At 50.6% G+C, this 17183-nt stretch overlaps 1 protein-coding gene across 1 annotated transcript in view; it reads left to right on the forward strand.

The window, feature by feature from the left end:
• aff2 (AF4/FMR2 family, member 2) overlaps positions 1 to 16887 on the forward strand; it is a gene marked incomplete at both ends in the record, with an annotated part of 100791 nt that extends 83904 nt beyond the window's left edge. Inside the window, 17 exons of the mRNA XM_079745291.1 lie at positions 1508 to 1613; positions 2241 to 2391; positions 2913 to 3185; positions 3874 to 4072; positions 5219 to 5844; positions 6379 to 6484; positions 6612 to 6727; positions 9365 to 9442; positions 9584 to 9620; positions 10786 to 10922; positions 10998 to 11061; positions 12248 to 12384; positions 13031 to 13102; positions 13813 to 13906; positions 14990 to 15042; positions 16007 to 16224; positions 16766 to 16887. Of these exons, the coding sequence (XP_079601417.1) occupies positions 1508 to 1613; positions 2241 to 2391; positions 2913 to 3185; positions 3874 to 4072; positions 5219 to 5844; positions 6379 to 6484; positions 6612 to 6727; positions 9365 to 9442; positions 9584 to 9620; positions 10786 to 10922; positions 10998 to 11061; positions 12248 to 12384; positions 13031 to 13102; positions 13813 to 13906; positions 14990 to 15042; positions 16007 to 16224; positions 16766 to 16887 (2589 nt within the window). The remainder of the gene's footprint in view (positions 1 to 1507; positions 1614 to 2240; positions 2392 to 2912; positions 3186 to 3873; positions 4073 to 5218; positions 5845 to 6378; positions 6485 to 6611; positions 6728 to 9364; positions 9443 to 9583; positions 9621 to 10785; positions 10923 to 10997; positions 11062 to 12247; positions 12385 to 13030; positions 13103 to 13812; positions 13907 to 14989; positions 15043 to 16006; positions 16225 to 16765) is intronic.
• Between the last annotated feature and the right edge of the window lie 296 nt (positions 16888 to 17183).

The following is a 17183-nucleotide window of genomic DNA, read 5'->3' on the forward strand; positions in this document are numbered from 1 at the left end:
AACAGCGAGACACAAGAAGACACCGAAAAAAAGAGAGGGGAAAACAAATGAGAGCGAGTGCAGGGACGGGCTCCCTGCTGGATCTATTAGCCACACACAATCAATGTGTTTATTGGCGATATGAGGGAGCGGCATGCTGCGGTCCTGATTGACTTCATAACACGCGGCCCATTCAGGGGCTCACAGCGGCGGCGTTAGCGTAATTGACAGTGCTGATGGCTTAGCGTATTGAAAACCGTTGTCAATCCTCTAAATCGCTTATCGCATTTAGCGACTGTTGTGTGGATGGTGTTTATTATTCCTTTTTTTTTGTTCAACCGATTTGAAGTTGTTTCTATCAAGGCTTGCTGAAATAATAATGCATTTTTTTGGGGTTATTTGTTTTTCGGAGGTTGTATAGACGTTTTTGTTTTCTATCTGAGGTAAAACTAACAATAAAGAACGATTCAACGAAGGCAGACCTTGGGCCTAGTGATGCTGTCCTTTCGAGAGACAAAAGCACCCGTACTCTGTCTTCCCGTCGTATTGATCTACCGCACGGTTTCTTCAAAACATGATCCATCGGCGTGCGTGTGGTTCTGAAGCTCTCTTAAGTTCCCTCGCAGAGGATCAGAGCGAGCCAAGGCTCTTTACCCGATGAGGGAGGGCCCTGCTTCCTGGTGACGCTCGCCGAGTTGCCGGCAGGGTCAACCTGGACAGCGGCTCATCTGTTTCAACGCTGTGAAGCCATCTGAGATGTATTGTGTGTGTCTCTCCTTTCTCCTCTTCCCGCTGTTCCTTTTCTTCTTTCACCTCGCCTTGAACTCTTCTTCTGCGACCTGCCTCGTCTGCTCTCTTTCTGGCTTGCTTACCTTCTTTCTTTCTTTCTTTCTTCTTGTATTTCTTTCCTCTTTTCATTCACTGCTTCTTTTATTCTTTTGGATTTTCTTGTTTTTTTTGTTCTGTTTGTTTCTCGTTTGATCATTTATTCTCTTCCTCACTCCCTCTCTTCCCCTCTTCCTCTTCCCCTCTTCCTCTTCTCCTCTTCTCTTCATCTCCCCTCTACTCCTCTTCCCCTCTCTCCCTCTTCAACTCTCTTCCTCTCTTCCTCTCCTCTTCCACTCCGCTCCCTCTCTTCCTCTTCCTCTCTTCCTCTCCCTCTCTTCCTCTCTCCCTCCGTCCCTCTCTTCCTCTCTTCTCTCTCCTCCCATCCTCCCTCCCTCTCCTCCTCCTCTCCTCCTCCTCTCCTCCTCCACTCCTCCTCCTCTCCTCGTCCTCACCTCCTCCTTCACTCCTCTCTCCTCTCCTCCTCCTCTCCTCTTCCTCTCTCCTCCCTCTCTCCTCCTCTCTCCTCTTCCTCTCCCTCCCTCTCCTCCTCCTCTCTCCTCCTCCTCTCCTCTTCCTCTCTCCTCCTCTCTCCTCTTCCTCTCTCCTCCCTCTCTCCTCCACTCTCCTCTTCCTCTCTCTCCCTCTCCTCCTCCTCTCTCCTCCTCTGCTCCTCCACCCTGGTCCTTCTCCATCCGTCCAGCCGGAACCTCCGTCCGCTAACAAGTGGCAGCTGGACAGCTGGCTGAACAAGGTCCAGCCCCAGAGCAAGCCCCTCGGACCCCCGCAGCCGGAACACCCCCACACAGGTCTGCACGGCCGGGGGGGGGGCGGTCTGATGGGGAGGGGGTGGTGTTTATAGGATCCAAACCATGTGGGTTAATACAGGGGGGTCTAGGGATTAGGATGGTGGGCTGGGTTCAAACCTCAGTGTCTGCGTTCAACCTGGAGGCATCGTTAAATGAGATGATGATGATGATGATGATGATGGTCTTAATGAACGGTCGCTTTTTCACAGTGAACTGATCTGGGTTAAAGGGCCTTTTAAAAGTTCATTTTAACTACTAGTACAATAATGGTAGAAATTCGTTCTTTGTTGGGTTTTTTAAATGTACACCTGGGAGACCACTTGACAATTAATCATTAACGAATAATTAACTAATTAACAATAGGGACAGTGTCCTTTTTGGACACTGTCCCTTTCTGTATTGGCGATATTTACAGGGCTGTGGTCATTTAAAGTCAATCAGATAAAATTGCATATTGGTATCATATAATGGTGATCTGATGGTTCGCCTTCAAACAAATCCTTTTTCAGTGTTTGCACGAACAGTGAACATATTAAAGGTGTGACCCGGTTGTGTTAGAACCACTTGGTTGTGAATAACACAACATAATTCAAGCATTAACACCCGTTCTTCCACTGGTCCCTCCAGGCACCGTCACCCTGGGCTCCGTGAGCTTCTCCCCGGGGCGGGAGGCCCTGGGGCTGGGGACGACCGGCAAGACGAAGCCCTGCACCCCCGACCCGCCCGTCCTGGCCCCGGCGCAGCCCGTGGACCACAAGGACCTGCGGCCCCTCTTCTGGTACCACAGCCCTCCGTTTCATGATCGGAAACCGCTCCTCCTTTCTCCTCTACGTCAGAGGAAGCAAAAAAGCGACCAACACTTTTGTATGAATAAATGAATGCATAATGGGGGATGAATAATGGATGAACTAAGTGATGTGCTTTCAGTGTTTCCTGTGATTTTTCCCAGCCACCAAAAAAAACAGAAGAGAAAAGTAGCCCCCCGTGTCAGATTTACCCTTGAAACACAAATAAGTGTTGCCGTACTATTTAAATTATTTCCATGGGCTTTGGCTGACACGAACATGACCCAAAGAAACAATGCGGTGCGTTGTATCCCAGGGTTCACCGACAGTTGTACAACAGCAAGAAAGACGGATCGCCATTGCTACAAATAACTCTTCATATGCTGTCGACATTATGGCTCCTTACTGACGGTGGTGGATGGTGTGAAAACCACCGGATCTAAATTACAGCGTCGGTGGCGCTCCCTTCCTCTGATTGCCTTTGTGTGTCGTCCCCCCCCGCCGCGCCCCCCAGCTCTTCAGGCAGAGAGAAGGCCAAGGGCAAGCAGGTCCAGAAGGCTACAGCCGAGGGTCAGAGGTCGTGCAAGATGCGTCTGTCGCCGGCGGTGCCGTCGGGCCCCGAGGGGGCGGCCCCCAGGAGGACCACCACGGGCAAGAAGCAGCCCCGGAGAACCGAGAGGGCCGGCAGCCTAGAGGAACAGAACCACAGCCAGCCCCCCTGGACCAGAGCCAAGGAGGAACCGCAGAACCACAGCCAGCCCCCCTGGACCAGAGCTCACCAGCACAGGTACTGGTGGAGGGAGGGGGGGAGGGAGAGAGGGAGAGGGAGGGAGGGAGGGAGAGGGAGGGGGAGGGAGGAGGGGGAGGGAGGAGGGGGAGGGGAGCATGATGGATGGATAGATGAGTGGGGGGAGGGGCAGGATGTTTTACTCCCAGCCAGAAGGCTCTTGGTTCACTGCCCCTCTCTGTGGGCATCCTAGACTCAGAGCAACATGCCAGACCCCAACCTGCTCCTCAACGATTCCTCTGAACTCATCGTCGGTCAGGTTAGATCAAAGTGATAAATAGATCGTTTACCAGTAAGAAATGTGCTGAAACGATACACTGATGGTCATTGGTTCGTTATTCTCAGTATGGCCTCAACGTGCTGAAGGGCAGCCTGGTCCCAGTACAGAGTCGTTTACATACTGGGCGTTTAGCATGTGTTTTCATCCAAAGCGACTTACAACGGTTCATACGCACATTCACACACCGACGCTGGAGTCAACCATACAGGGCGACAGCCGGCTCGTCAGGAGCAGTCAGGGTGAGGCGTCTCGCTCAGGGTCACCTCGACGCTCAGCTAGGAGGAGCCGGGGATCGAACCAGCGACCGACTGGTTACAACATCTTCAGCCGTCGAGCTCTGAGCGCCAGCGTCCCCCCATATTGAAGCGTATGAACGATGTGTTCCCACCCTGACCCCCCCCCCCCCAGCCCAGCCTCCAGGGATAAAGAGCTGCCGCCCCCCGCCAGCTCGGAGACCCAGAGCGTGACCCGGCCACGGGGCCCCAAGACCCCCACCGGCAGCAAGTCGGCCCCCAGGAAAGAGCCCAGGGGCAGTACCACCGCGCCCCCACCAGCACCCACACCCCAGCTTACCCCCGCCGCAATGCCTGCTGGGAGTCTGAGTCAGGTAGTGTGTGTGTGGATGTACGTGGGGAAGGGGGGGGAGGAGGGAGGGAAGGAGGGCTGTTAAAATGGCAACAACATACTTTAGTTATTTAAATTCTGAGACAAACATGATGGTTCAAAATGGTGCGTGTGCGTGTGCGTGTGTGTGTGTGTGCGTGTGCGTGTGCGTGTGCGTGTGCGTGTGTGTGTGTGTGCGTGTGTGTGTGTGTGTGTGTGTTTGTGGTGTTAGTTTGTGTGTGTGTATGTATACGTGTGCATGTGTGTGCGTGGGTGTGTGTGTGTGTGTGTGTGTGTGTTTGTGTGCTAAAAAGATCTACCTCAGAATGATAATAAACCCTGCAGTGCTTAACATGTTTACAAGTAAAATTATTTGTTTGGGACTTTGCTTGAGATTACCATAAAACTGTTTTTGTAGTTCAGGTGGGAACAATGAAAAAACATAACGAGAAACACAATTGAGCTGAAACAATGCCACATTTACCCAAAAACAAAACACTTCCACAGTAACAAGCCCATTCTCTTTATGAGAACATGCAATGTAATCTCAACCTCGGTGTCTCTTCTATTAACATTACAGGTCTATAAATGAGTCTTAATCATCATGTCCCCGCCCTATAAAACCACACTGGCGTATCAACTTTGACACTCAAAGTATAAAAACGTCAAACCAGATACCAAACTTCATACAAGACCGCAGCTTGCTGCCGTCTATCTATCCCATAATGCATCCCTCAGTCTCTTGGTAATTGGTCATGAAACTAAAAGGAGTCATAAAACTGAATTACACGAAAATGGAATGATTATTGTTGCATTACTGTCTAAACGCCTGCTAGTTTTCATTATTGCTCCACTGGAAGACAGACAGCGAGAGCGGGCACAGACTTTGTTGTGATCCTTATACAAGTTAACGCTCTGCGGTTTTATGAATACATTACCCGCAGAAACGAGAGCCCACTGAGCAGAATGCGCTGGTGTTAGTGAGTAACAAGCTCCAGGCCTCCCAGTCTCAGAAAGTAAGACGGGACGAAACAAACAAAACTGTAAAGGCAACGTTTTGGACTCCAGGGCAGCAGTCCGTAACACAAAGACACCCTTCGGTCCGATCCTAATCTCATTCTCCTCCTTCATCACTCCTCCCGCCTAACAGGACAAGCGCAAGCACCGCGGCCCCAGCAGCAAAATCACGCCAAAGTCCCGGGAGTTCATCGACACAGACTCCTCCTCTTCCTCCTCCTCCTCGCCGGAATGCCACTCCGACCCGGAGGGCGGCGCCAAGCTCCCAGCCGCCCCGCGCGCGCCTCAGAGCATAGCGACGGTCGCCAACGCCCAGGCACACTCGCTAGCACCCTCGTTCCCCTGCGCCCCCGCCCCCAGCGGTGGCGGTAAGGGGGCGTTTGGGGGCAAAGGACTCCGGGTCAAAGACCACGGCGGTTCGGCAGCCGTCAGCGGCGTTGCGAGCAGCAGCGCCGGCAGCAAGAACAGCAGCAGCAGCAGCAGCAGCGCCTCTAGCGGCGGCTGTCTGTCCCTGAACCTCCCAGACCTCAGCGGGGCGTTCAGCACCTCGGCCCCCGACCCCGGGGGGTCCGGGGGGAAGCAGTGCAAGGACCCGGACCCCCTGTCCCCCCCTCCCACCCTGGGGCACGCCCTGCCCCTGTCCCCGCTCCGAGAGCCCCCAGAGGGCCAGAGACTCTGGGTGAAGATTGAACTGAGCCTGCTTGGCGGGGTGCCCGGCCAGGGGGCGGGGTCCGGGGGTCCGCCGGGGGGCGGGGAGAGGTCGAGGGCGGGGGCGGGGGAGGGGGACAAGGAGAGGGAGAGGCAGGGGGAGGGCGTGAGGTTGAAGGGGGGTGAGAAGGAGAGGCTGGGCGCCGGGGAGAAGGACAGAGAGAGGCTGAAGCAGGAGGAGAGAGAGTGGCCCCCCGTGGGGAAGGAGAGGGAGAAGGACAGAGAGAGGCTGAAGCAGGAGGAGAGAGAGTGGCCCCCCGTGGGGAAGGAGAGGGAGAAGGACAGAGAGAGGCTGAAGCAGGAGGAGAGAGAGTGGCCCCCCGTGGGGAAGGAGAGGGAGAAGCCGGGCCGGGTGCTGCAGAGGGAGAGGACGGAGGAGGAGGAGAGAGAGAGAGACACACAGGAGCCAGAGGGGCAGAGGGAGAGGCAGGGCGAGCGAGAGGAAGGGCGGGAGCGACCGCCGCCCGGGGAACGGGACAGAGAGCGGGCCGGGACGCGGGACAAGGAGAAGCCATGCCACATCTTGGGGGGCCGCGATGACCCCCCCACACAGGAGCAGGGCCCCGCCCCGCCCTGGCCATCCAGACGGGCGGAGAAGGCGGAGAACAGCAGCAAACACAAGAGGCAGGCGGCCGGCCACGCCTCCGCCCCCACGGAGAAACACAGCAGCAAGAGCAAGAGGAAACACAAGGTGAGGACCGGAAGGACATGTGCTCTCTCTGAATCCCCACGCGATTCAGATGCGTCGTCCGTCTGTTTGCGTCATTATTTAGTGTTGTTTTGTTTTCTCTCTCTTCTCCTGCAATCTGCAACACCAGTCGGATCACAGCGAGCCGTCAATCAATGGAGGCAAGAGGCTCCGATTGGACAAAGACTGCCAGCTCCTCCCACCCTGCATCTCCCCCATACACACACACAAGAACGGCTCCGCAGGGTAAGTCCCACTCGGTAAAGTGCATGCACACACACATCCATGCTGAGAGAGACAGCCATTTCAACGCCTTTCACATATCTGTCTAACACCTTGCATCCCTGGCCTAAAGTGAACGGAAAATATGCGTTGCATCAACAAACAGAATCTAATTTTAGGTCAACTTAGCCGTCTTTCCTTCTATTTTTTTATAAGGAACCCAGGAGAATATAATTAAGTAGAATAAATTATAAATAAAAACATCATATAATAAAAGGCATACCTGATATTTGTCTTTTTAGTCTTCCACCAACAGCATCAATGTATTTTGCGAACAACCGGGTTCAAGGGTCACTCATAGTGACCCTCAACGGCATCATGAATATTCAAACGGATCGGGGGAACGTTTCAAACGCTGTGGCTCATTGTTCCAGAGCAGAGCGGTCCCAGCTGGCCTGATCAGACCGCTGAAGGCCGCTTCACCTCCAGAAGAGGAGAACCTTCCTGTTTTATGTGTATCTTATTTCCTCAGTGTGTTGTTTTCAAACGAGAGGGCTTACATTTTTTAATAGGGCGACAGAGGTGGCGGGAAAGATTACTTTAAATCGCACATTGTGACCGAAGAACGACACAAACCGCCAGAAACCCTGCTTTCCATTTGAATTATTTAAAAGCAGATTATGCGGGCTGTCTCCGTAAATCCGCCTTATGGTGACAGCGGCTGTGTTAGCGTTTGTATATTTATTTCTTTATTTTTTAATGGGTCCTTTTCTGACAGTTTAAAGGGAAGATGCAAGAAGGGGAGAGAAAAGATGAGGGACGTGTCCTAGGTTAAGACCTTCGTGTCACTCGCCGACACTGCATGTCCTGGCTGTTTCAACACACAGACACACACACACACACACACACACACACACACGCGCACACACACACACACACACACACTAACACACTAACACACAAACGCACACACAAACACATCAAAAGACACTCACAAGGGCATCTAGATGGCAAAGCATGTTGATGTGTATGCCAGCAAATACATGCACTATTAAATAACACACATGCACGCCCACACAGACACATAGATAGAAACAAACTCATAAAAATACACGCAAATAGATTCATTACAGAGGAGCCAACATAAGATACAAATAGGAGCATACCAGACACACACACACACACAGACACACACACACACACACACACAGCAACACAAAGACACACATACACACACACTCACACAGACACACACACACACACATACATACACACATAACCAGAGACAAAGACTAATTAACAGCTGTACTGTGTGTGTGTAGGGGGGGGGGGGGGGGTTGTGTGGATGTGTGTGTGTGTGTGTGTGTGTGTGTGTGTGTGTGTGTGTGTGTGTGTGTGTGTGTGTGTGTGTGTGTGTGTGTGTGTGTGATCACCAGTGTAGGGGCCCGGGGCGTCCTAGTGCAGCCTCAGCACTTTCCCTCCCACAGCCGTCCCCCATGGAGAGAGCAGGGGGGGTTTGGGGGGCGGGGGATGGCGGGGGTGCAGAACAACAATATCTGTGCTGTTGCTAAAACAGGAGAGCCACAACAATATTAGATATCAGCAGGAAAGGGCACCAGCGCACAAAAGACGGAGTGGAGTGCTGCAGAGTCATTAGCGTAATGTGGTTAAGCGTAAGCAACACGCGGTGCCGGGTTCCAGTCATTTGAGATCATTTCAGAACGAGCGGATGCACAATTACAAACTCTCCTTTAAACAATCTTGACACAGGCCCGCCCGCCGTTCAAAAGCACCACATGGCGCGGCGGTGGCGTCCTCTGTCTCACATTGATCTGACACAGTGCGGGGCCGCCGTGTGTGTCTCCTCATGAATCAGGGATTGATTCTGACACAGTACACACTCGGCCGGCCTGGCGTGCCAGACAGTGTGGCGCGAAGCCACCAGCCAGTGTTCAAGAGTTGTTAACAACTTTCTGTTGTTTAAACATCTGACAGATAACCTTGGCGTTCGCGGTGCCTACTAAGGAGTACAGTGATGAACGGCGTGTGAATAAGGTCATCACGTGCTCCCGCGTCTGACGGGAACAGCCCGCCTTTGATGCGACGTTGCTGCCGGCGGCGTCTGCCAAGCAGCCCTCTAATTAAACCTCAGGGCTTGATCGCGGCGTTCAACAACGTGTGTGTGCTCCGGTTTGATATCCCGTTGTTTATGCTGGCGCCGCCGCGGCGTGGTGGATCTGAACACAGAGCATAATGTGTTGGCGGCGGGAACGCGTGAACATAATGGGGGAGCAGGAAGCGGCTGAAGGCACAGCCAATAATTTAAAGGTCAGCGACGCTGCAGGTTTGCTTCTTCAAGTAGGAAGCAGGCCTCATTATGCGCATTCTGACACAGATGATGGCAGCGCCGATAAACAACGTTTTGCTGCTGCACCAGGCCCTGTGCACGTGCTGCCGCCAACGTATGGAGGCTCATTTATTAATGTGTGTGTCTGTGTGTCTGTTTGTTTGTGCATGTGTTTGTGTATGTGTGTGTGTGTGTGTGTGTGTGTGTGTGGGTGTGTATCTGTGCGTGTGTGTGTGCATCTGTGTGCATGTGTGTGTGTGTGTGCGTTTGTGTGTGCGTGCGTGTGCGTGTGTGTTTTCGTGTGTATTCCTCAGCTCTCTAAACAGGAAGCAGTCTCGGCGCCGTGACGACAAGCTCCTCCCTCCACTCCTAACCCCGCTGTCCGATGACCCGCCTCCTCCTCCTCCTCCTCCTCCTCCTCCTCCTCCTCCTCCTCCAACAGTCTCCCGTAAGCGCACCTGTGACGTGGGGCCCTCCCTCGGTCAGGAGACCGGCTCCTCTTCCTCCTCCTCCTCCTCCTCCTCCTCACACAGGCATCGGAGGGCTGAAGCCAAGGCCAAAAACAGCAGCGTGAGTTCTTCATCTCAACCCTTATTCTCTCACCAACCACACGCTGAAATGGATTTAATCGCTCAGTTTTAACTAAGAACCAACCTTGACCTTTTGAGTTGTCTGTTCAATTAATCCTATGATGCTGTGAGAGGGAACATGAAGGTAGTGAATGGCTGCTATTAGTCCTTATTCCTACATAACTAGGTGAGGCTTAGCTGTCAATACAACCATGGTTATGTCTGTCACGTCACTACGGTGTGTGTGTGTGTGTGTGTGTGTGTGTGTGTGTGTGTGTGTGTGTGTGTGTGTGTGTGTGTGTGTGTGTGTGTGTGTGTGTGTGTGTGTGTGTGTGTATTTTGAACTAGCCACATAACACAGCTCTCTTAGTATAACCAGCAGGGTTAGTTGTATATAGCTTAGGGTGAAAAGATTAATTTCCCAGTTTTTCAAATGGGATTGAAAAGATATATGTATCCATTTTAAAATGGCAAAGCTTTAGCTTGCTTGTGAATATTTATTTTGGTAATTAAAGTAAATTAAGTAAACTCAGGTACATCTGATATGCTTGGAGGTGACTTCGCTCAGAAGTGGCCTATCATTGACATTATTCCATACACAGACAGGGCTGACCATGAACAATAGACTAGCTGCATAACACAGCTTGCTTGATATGACCAGCAGGTGTAGTTTTATCTAGTTACATAACACAGCTATCTTCAGATAAACAGCTGGTGTTGTTTTATCCAACAGCTGGTTCCTTAAATCAATGGCAGGTTTACTCTGATACAAAATCAATTACTTTTAGTCATGCTTCACATGACAAAGGGATATGCGACACGTTAAACTGCTTTATGAATTGACAGACAAATTTATATTTTACATTTATAGATTATTCCTTTTATTGCCGAAGCTATGATAAAAGCCATCATCTACAGCTTACACATACCCATTGATATTGAACTGAATATAACTAAATGAGAGATTTTATTGCTTATGCTTATTATGATTTTATCTAGACTGTAAATCTATACTGTTATGTCATGTAAACCATTGCAAGACTTATTGTCAACTATTAATACTTGTGCCAATTTACAAAAGGCCTCCATACTTCTCATTGAGGAAGGGGTTTCTCCGCATAGGCCAGGGATATGATACCTCTCCACCTGTACCTCCTCACCTGCAGGAGGTGGAAAGCTATGGCCACAAGCCCTGCGGAGACGGTTACCATGCCAACGGGACCTTGGAGGTGGAGCCAACGTTTTCCGAACCACCGTTGGAGCCCCTGGAATCGGGCCGACCCAAGCTGGCGTTTAGTGACAGGTCAGTACTGAGCGTGTGTGAACTCACACCGCCAACATGGGCTGATCTACATTCATGTTTTGTGTTGTTTTCCAGTGTCTACACCGCAGACTTCTACATGCAGGAAGCCAAGAGGCTCAAGCACAAAGCTGATGCTCTGGTAAGGACACACACAAGCACACACACACACACACACACACACACACACACACACACTTACACACAGACACCCACACACACACAAATGCATGCAAACACACACACACACACACACACACACACACACCCCCCACACACACACACACACACACACATTCAAACACACACACAGACATACATTCAACCACATACAGATTTAACTACACCCACTCACTCACACACCTATGCACGCACATACAGTTTCTGCACACACAGCTTCTGCGGTCATGTTTTTTTAGAGCATTCATGCACGCAGCTTTTGTTTTTGTGAGCACCTCTGTGTTTACACCCATTGCCTCCGTCAAATGAAAATAGATTTCTTGGAAAGCCTAGCGCTGTATAATTCAGGTTATTTATTGCTCCATTTGTCTCCTTCCTATGAGGATCGCATTCAAGGACTGATGACGCTGGCAAGATTATTCAATATCAGACAGATTATCAGATTTCCCCCAAACGACAAAATGAGATTTATTAAACTCGTTATTTGTCTTTGTTTGAGCACACTTTTCTGCAGATTTATCTCAAGGATTTGGATCTTAGTTGGGGATTATCCAAATAGGAGCTTGCAGGTTTTGTCCCAATGTTGTAGAGATGTTGCTTATTCGTTACTTCTCCCTCAAACACACATAACGGACACACACACATACACACATAAAACACACACGCACACACATACATACAAACACAAACAGACAGAGACATACATCAATTGTCTCCCACCGTTTTTCTAAGTGCTCTATCAACTCAATCTTTCCCCCCGCACTCGTTGGGTTTATCTATGTTTAACTTTCAATTTGCATTATTCTGTTTTCTATTTCTTTCCTCTAACTGATTGGCCATCTCACTCCCAGTTCCTCTCTTTCTTTCTAACGCTCTTTATTAATTAATTCCTGTTTCTTATATTCTTTCCTTATTTCTTCCTCTCTTTATACCCTCTCACTCCCTTTCATTTCTTCATCACTCCTTCTTTCTTCCCTTTTCTTTATTTTCCTTTTCTTTTGTTGTTATTTTCTTTCTTTATTCCTCTCGTATCATTCCTTCTTTCGTCCTTTTCCTTATTCTTTTTAATCTTCCTTTCTTCCCTATCTTCTATTCCTTCCTTCCTCCCTCCTCCCTCTGTTGCTCTCCGTATCTCCCCCCCCCCCCAGATGGAGAAGTTCGGGAAGGCGGTGAACTATGCGGACGGCGCCCTCTCCTTCATCGAGTGTGGGAACGCCATGGAGCGGGATCCCCTAGAGGCCAAGTCCCCCTACACCATGTACTCGGAGACCGTGGAGCTCATCAGGTAGGAGGGGTGGAGGGACAGGGGGGACAAGGACGGACGGACGGACGGACGGACGGACGGATGGATGGATGATGGAGGGATGAGGGAATGGATGGCTGGATGATGGGACGGGAGACAGATGGCCATATGTCTGGGTGGATGGATGAATGGGCCGATGAGAGGAAGAAGGGATGGGTGGAGGGTCGGAGTTGGATGCAACCCTGGCTAAACGATGATAAAACGGCACAATGGATAATGATTATATCCACGCCGATGACCCAGGAACAAACAAGTGATCCAAAACTCCAGATAAAACCTGCGCAGGCAGGTGTGAGGGAGTGTGTGTGAGCACACTCTTTTCTTTGTGTCGCTGGCTGTCGGGGAAGTTGGCCGAGGTGCGTGTGAAGGCACACCTGAGATTATGATTTTGGTTTGTAACCACAGGAGAAGGGTAGATCTGGCCAACGCAGAGTATCCCTGTATCGTGTTCTACCGGCCAAATTACCCTCCTTACTGCGACCCTCCGCTATGAGCGGTGAGAAACCAAGCTCCCCTCTCCCTCTCCATCACCCTCGGGTTGTCTCCCCTCCTCTCCCCCACCCACCCACTCTCACTCCTTTTGTCCGCTCCCCTCGTTGTTCTCACATTTCTCCTCTTCTCCACGCAGGTACGCTCTGAGGTTGAAGAATTTCGCCAGCCACACAGCGAGTCTCCCTGAGAAGAAGCTGGCTGTCTTATGGTAGGGGCCCGCGCGCGATGCTATGTGTTTCTGATGATTGTTCAGGGTTACCGTAATGGGTTCTGTAGCTCTTTGTCCTCTCTATTGCTCTGGGATGATTCAGTAGAGGCTTGTCCTGTGTAAATAAGTTATAGACCTTTCTAGAGCCATTTTCCTTCGCTCATTTTGTTGGCAACTACTATACACACACACACACACACACACACACACACTCTCTCTCTCTCTCTCTCTCTCTCTCTCTCACACACACAGGCGCTAATATTATCTACACACACAGACAAACGCATGCACATGCGCACACAATCACAATTGTCTGTTAGGACAATTGCTGACGATTGCTGGTATGGATTTTCTCCCTTCGAACTGGAATGTGCATTGGAATGAATGCATGCTTACTAAAATAGACGACAGCGTTCCACTGTGAGAAAAGCTTGATGAAGCAGTTTTTACAGGAGCACCGGCTCCTACCGTCATTCAGTGCCACTCAGCCACAGCCCAACTTACACAGGGGATATATGGGGAGATTCCATACTCTTTCTTTACAGTTTTACCCTGGTGTACCTGTGGACTGTTTGAACTGCTGATACCAGCCTGGCCCTGGAGAACATGAAAGTAAATTCTCTCAGAGCCAGAGGCCATAGACGGGGTTTGGCAGATTGCAGATTTTGCACAGAAGTCTCATCTGCCTTCTAATGCGTTTGTTTCCATAGCAACCGATGTCTGTCTCTGCTGTACCTGAGGATGTTCCATCTGAAGAAAGACCACGCCGTCAAGTACTCCCGCTCACTAATGGAATACTTCAAGGTAAACTCACACATACATGCGTGCACGCACACGCACGCACACACGCACGCACACACCACACACACACACACATACATAGATACAAACAAACACACAAACACACAATTTACACATGCACACACACGCACGCGCACATACGTATATGCATACACAGCAATTGTGTACACACAAACACCTACGTTTCACACAGACATGAATGCCCACGCACCACACACACACACACACACACACACACACACACACACACACTCACACACACACACACACACACACATGCACGCATGCATAAAGTTGCAGATATTGTAGTTTCCACTCTGCAGTGTTTCCACTGAGACCCGGGCGATGCACAAAGCCAATTAACATCCCTTAAGTATACCGTAACTACATTTGCCAGCGCCGCTGCATTCATTCTGCTTGACGTTATTAAAATCCATCCATTTCTCTTTTGATAATAATGTGCTAATTACCTCCATCAATCACTCGGTTGTGGTGGGACTGTTTTATGGGCTTGTTTTGATGAATAGTGTTGAGTTTTAATTAATTACACAGGCCGTCGTTATCTGAGGAAAATGCTCGTGCTGGTAAAATGGGAGTTTTTTGACAGCTGACTGGTTGCCACGCATGTGTCTGTGCGTGTTGAGGTGTGCGTGCGTGCGTGCGTGCGTGTGTGTGTGTGTGTCTGAATGTGTCTGTGCATATGTGTCTGCGTGTGTGTGGGTGTGTGTGTGCGTGTCTGTGAGCATGTTTGCGTGTGTGTGTGTGTGTGTGTGTGTGTGTGTGTGTGTGTGTGTGTCTGTGCGTTTGTGTCTGCGTATGTGCGCGTGTGAGTGTGTGTCTGTGTGTGTCTGTGTGTGCGTGCGTCTGCGTATCTGCATGTGTGTGTGTGTGTGTGTGTGTGTGTGTGTGTGTGTGTGTGTGTCAGGTTTGGCAGGGGACCTGTGTGTAGATAAGATGTATACCTTTCCCCCCGCTCCGACAGTGGAGGTCCCCTATGGTCCCTGAGTGACACTCGCTGATTGAACGGAGCCACAGTGTGGGCGGTCCCGTGCTAAAGCGATGTGTTGTTTAATGATCTCCATTTAGACCTCCACAAAGAGCTCCCAGCAGGCCCCCTCGCCCTGGAGGACCAATGGGAAGTAAGTATCCAGTGCCAATAAATAAAAACACGTTCACTCACACAAACAGTGTTACACAGGAACGCACACACACAAAATGTCACGCACACACCAACTGTAACGCACGTATACAGTGCACACACCCAAACACAGTGTTACACACACACACACACCTACACACATACACAAACAGACACACACACACGCACACACAAACTTGCACGCACATATCCAGAACCGATGCATGCAAAAATACAGTAGACACACAGAAACTCGCACAAATACAGTGTATGCCCAAACACATACGCACACTCTTTCTCTCTCTCTCACACACACACACACACACACACACACACACACACACACACACACACACACACACACACACACACAATTATACAGTGTACACAAACAACCAAACAGTGTACACACACACTATCTCTCTCTCTCTCTCTCTCTCTCTCTCTCTCTCTCTCTCTCACTCTCACTCCCACACACACACACAGATATGGAAACGCACAGCTGTCCCCAGCAGAGCTGTCGGCCAGTCGACTTTGCGTTACATTTCTTGTCATCAGAGCAGATAGGTATGGGCAGGGGGAGGGGGGGGCGGGGGAGAACAGCTGCCAGGGAGGGAGGGAGGGAGGGGGGAGGGAGGGGGGGAGGGAGGGGGGGAGGGAAGAAAACAATGCAGAGAGACACACCGATGGGGGGGGGCCAAGATGCTGAAGCGCGTCTAATGGCTTCAGACAGCTCTAACCGGACAGGACGTGGGCGCGGGGGGGGGGGGTCAGGTGTTCACACAACCAGCGGTAACACACACACCTGTATGCTCATACACAAGGTCGCGTCAGGGTCGTCGCACCCCCAACAAGACACCTTCGCCCCCTATCCAGTGTTAACAACATTGCTCTGTGTGTGGTGTGTGTGTGTGCGTGCGTGCGTGCGTGTGTGTGTGTGTGTGTGTGTTCATGTATCTCTCCAGGGTGAACGGCACCCCGTCCCCCCTCTCCTTCAGCCCCTCCCCTGCGGGCAGCGGGGGAGATAGGGGCGGGGCCGGCGGTAGCTCCTCCTCCTCGGGCAGTGTGGCCATCCCCCAGCGCATCCACCACATGGCGGCCAGCCACGTCAACATCACCAACAACATCCTGCGCAGCTACGAGCACTGGGAGACCGCCGAGAGGCTGGCCGCGCACAGCAAGGGTGAGGCCGGCGAGCGGGGGCTTTTACTTTGAAGGGCGCCGCCCACTTTTTAGAAACTAGGCCAGGAGACAAACAAGAAATGCGTTTTTCACGTTCACACGTCTCGCTTGGTTTTAAAGGTTTAACGATAAAAACATCTTACGCATGACTGGCCCTTACTTCTTTTTGGTTTTATGTTTTTATCTATTTGAAGTTGGAGGAGGAAATCTTTATGATTAAAAATAAATATTTATTTGAATTGATTTATTGAATTGATTAATTTATTCCTATTTAAAGTTACGTCTATTTAAATATCTTCCTTCACGTCGTCTGTGTCTATACATGCTGGATGTATTCACTGCGATGTTCTGGTGTGTATCTGTACATGTTAGATGTATTCACTGATGCGTTCTTGTTTGTATCTTTCTATGTCAGATATATCCACCGACATGTTCTTGTGTGTATCTGTCCACGTTGTATAGATGTATCCACTAACATGTTCTTGTGTGTATCCGTCCATGCTATGTGTATCCACTGACATGTTCTTGTGTGTTATCTCCAGAGTTCTTCCAGGAGCTGGAGGCGATGATGGAGCCTCTGACCCAGCAGAGTAGCATGACGGAGCTGGTCCGCTACGTCAGGCAGGGGCTGCACTGGCTGCGGCTGGAGGCCCACCTACTGTAAAGCACGGACTCCCACTCTCTCTCTCTCTCTCTCTCTCTCTCTCTCTCTCTCTCTCTCTCTCTCCCTCCCCCATCACCACCCCACCTCCCCCACAGTGGGGAGTTATATTTTTACTGAGCTGTGTTTTTTTATTTATTTTTCGGCCTGGGAACTAGAACTGGGACAATGAGTCAGGTGTGGTTTCTAAATGAACAATAATAATCGCAGTAATAATCATGATAATAATAAGCACTTCCTACTGCTGGAGGAGAGCAGCTGGAGACCGGCTCCGAGATCATCCTCAGAACGCAGGAGCT

Source organism: Pollachius pollachius (assembly GCF_949987615.1).
Source record: "Pollachius pollachius genome assembly, chromosome: 10".
NCBI classification, from domain to species: Eukaryota; Metazoa; Chordata; class Actinopteri; order Gadiformes; family Gadidae; genus Pollachius; species Pollachius pollachius.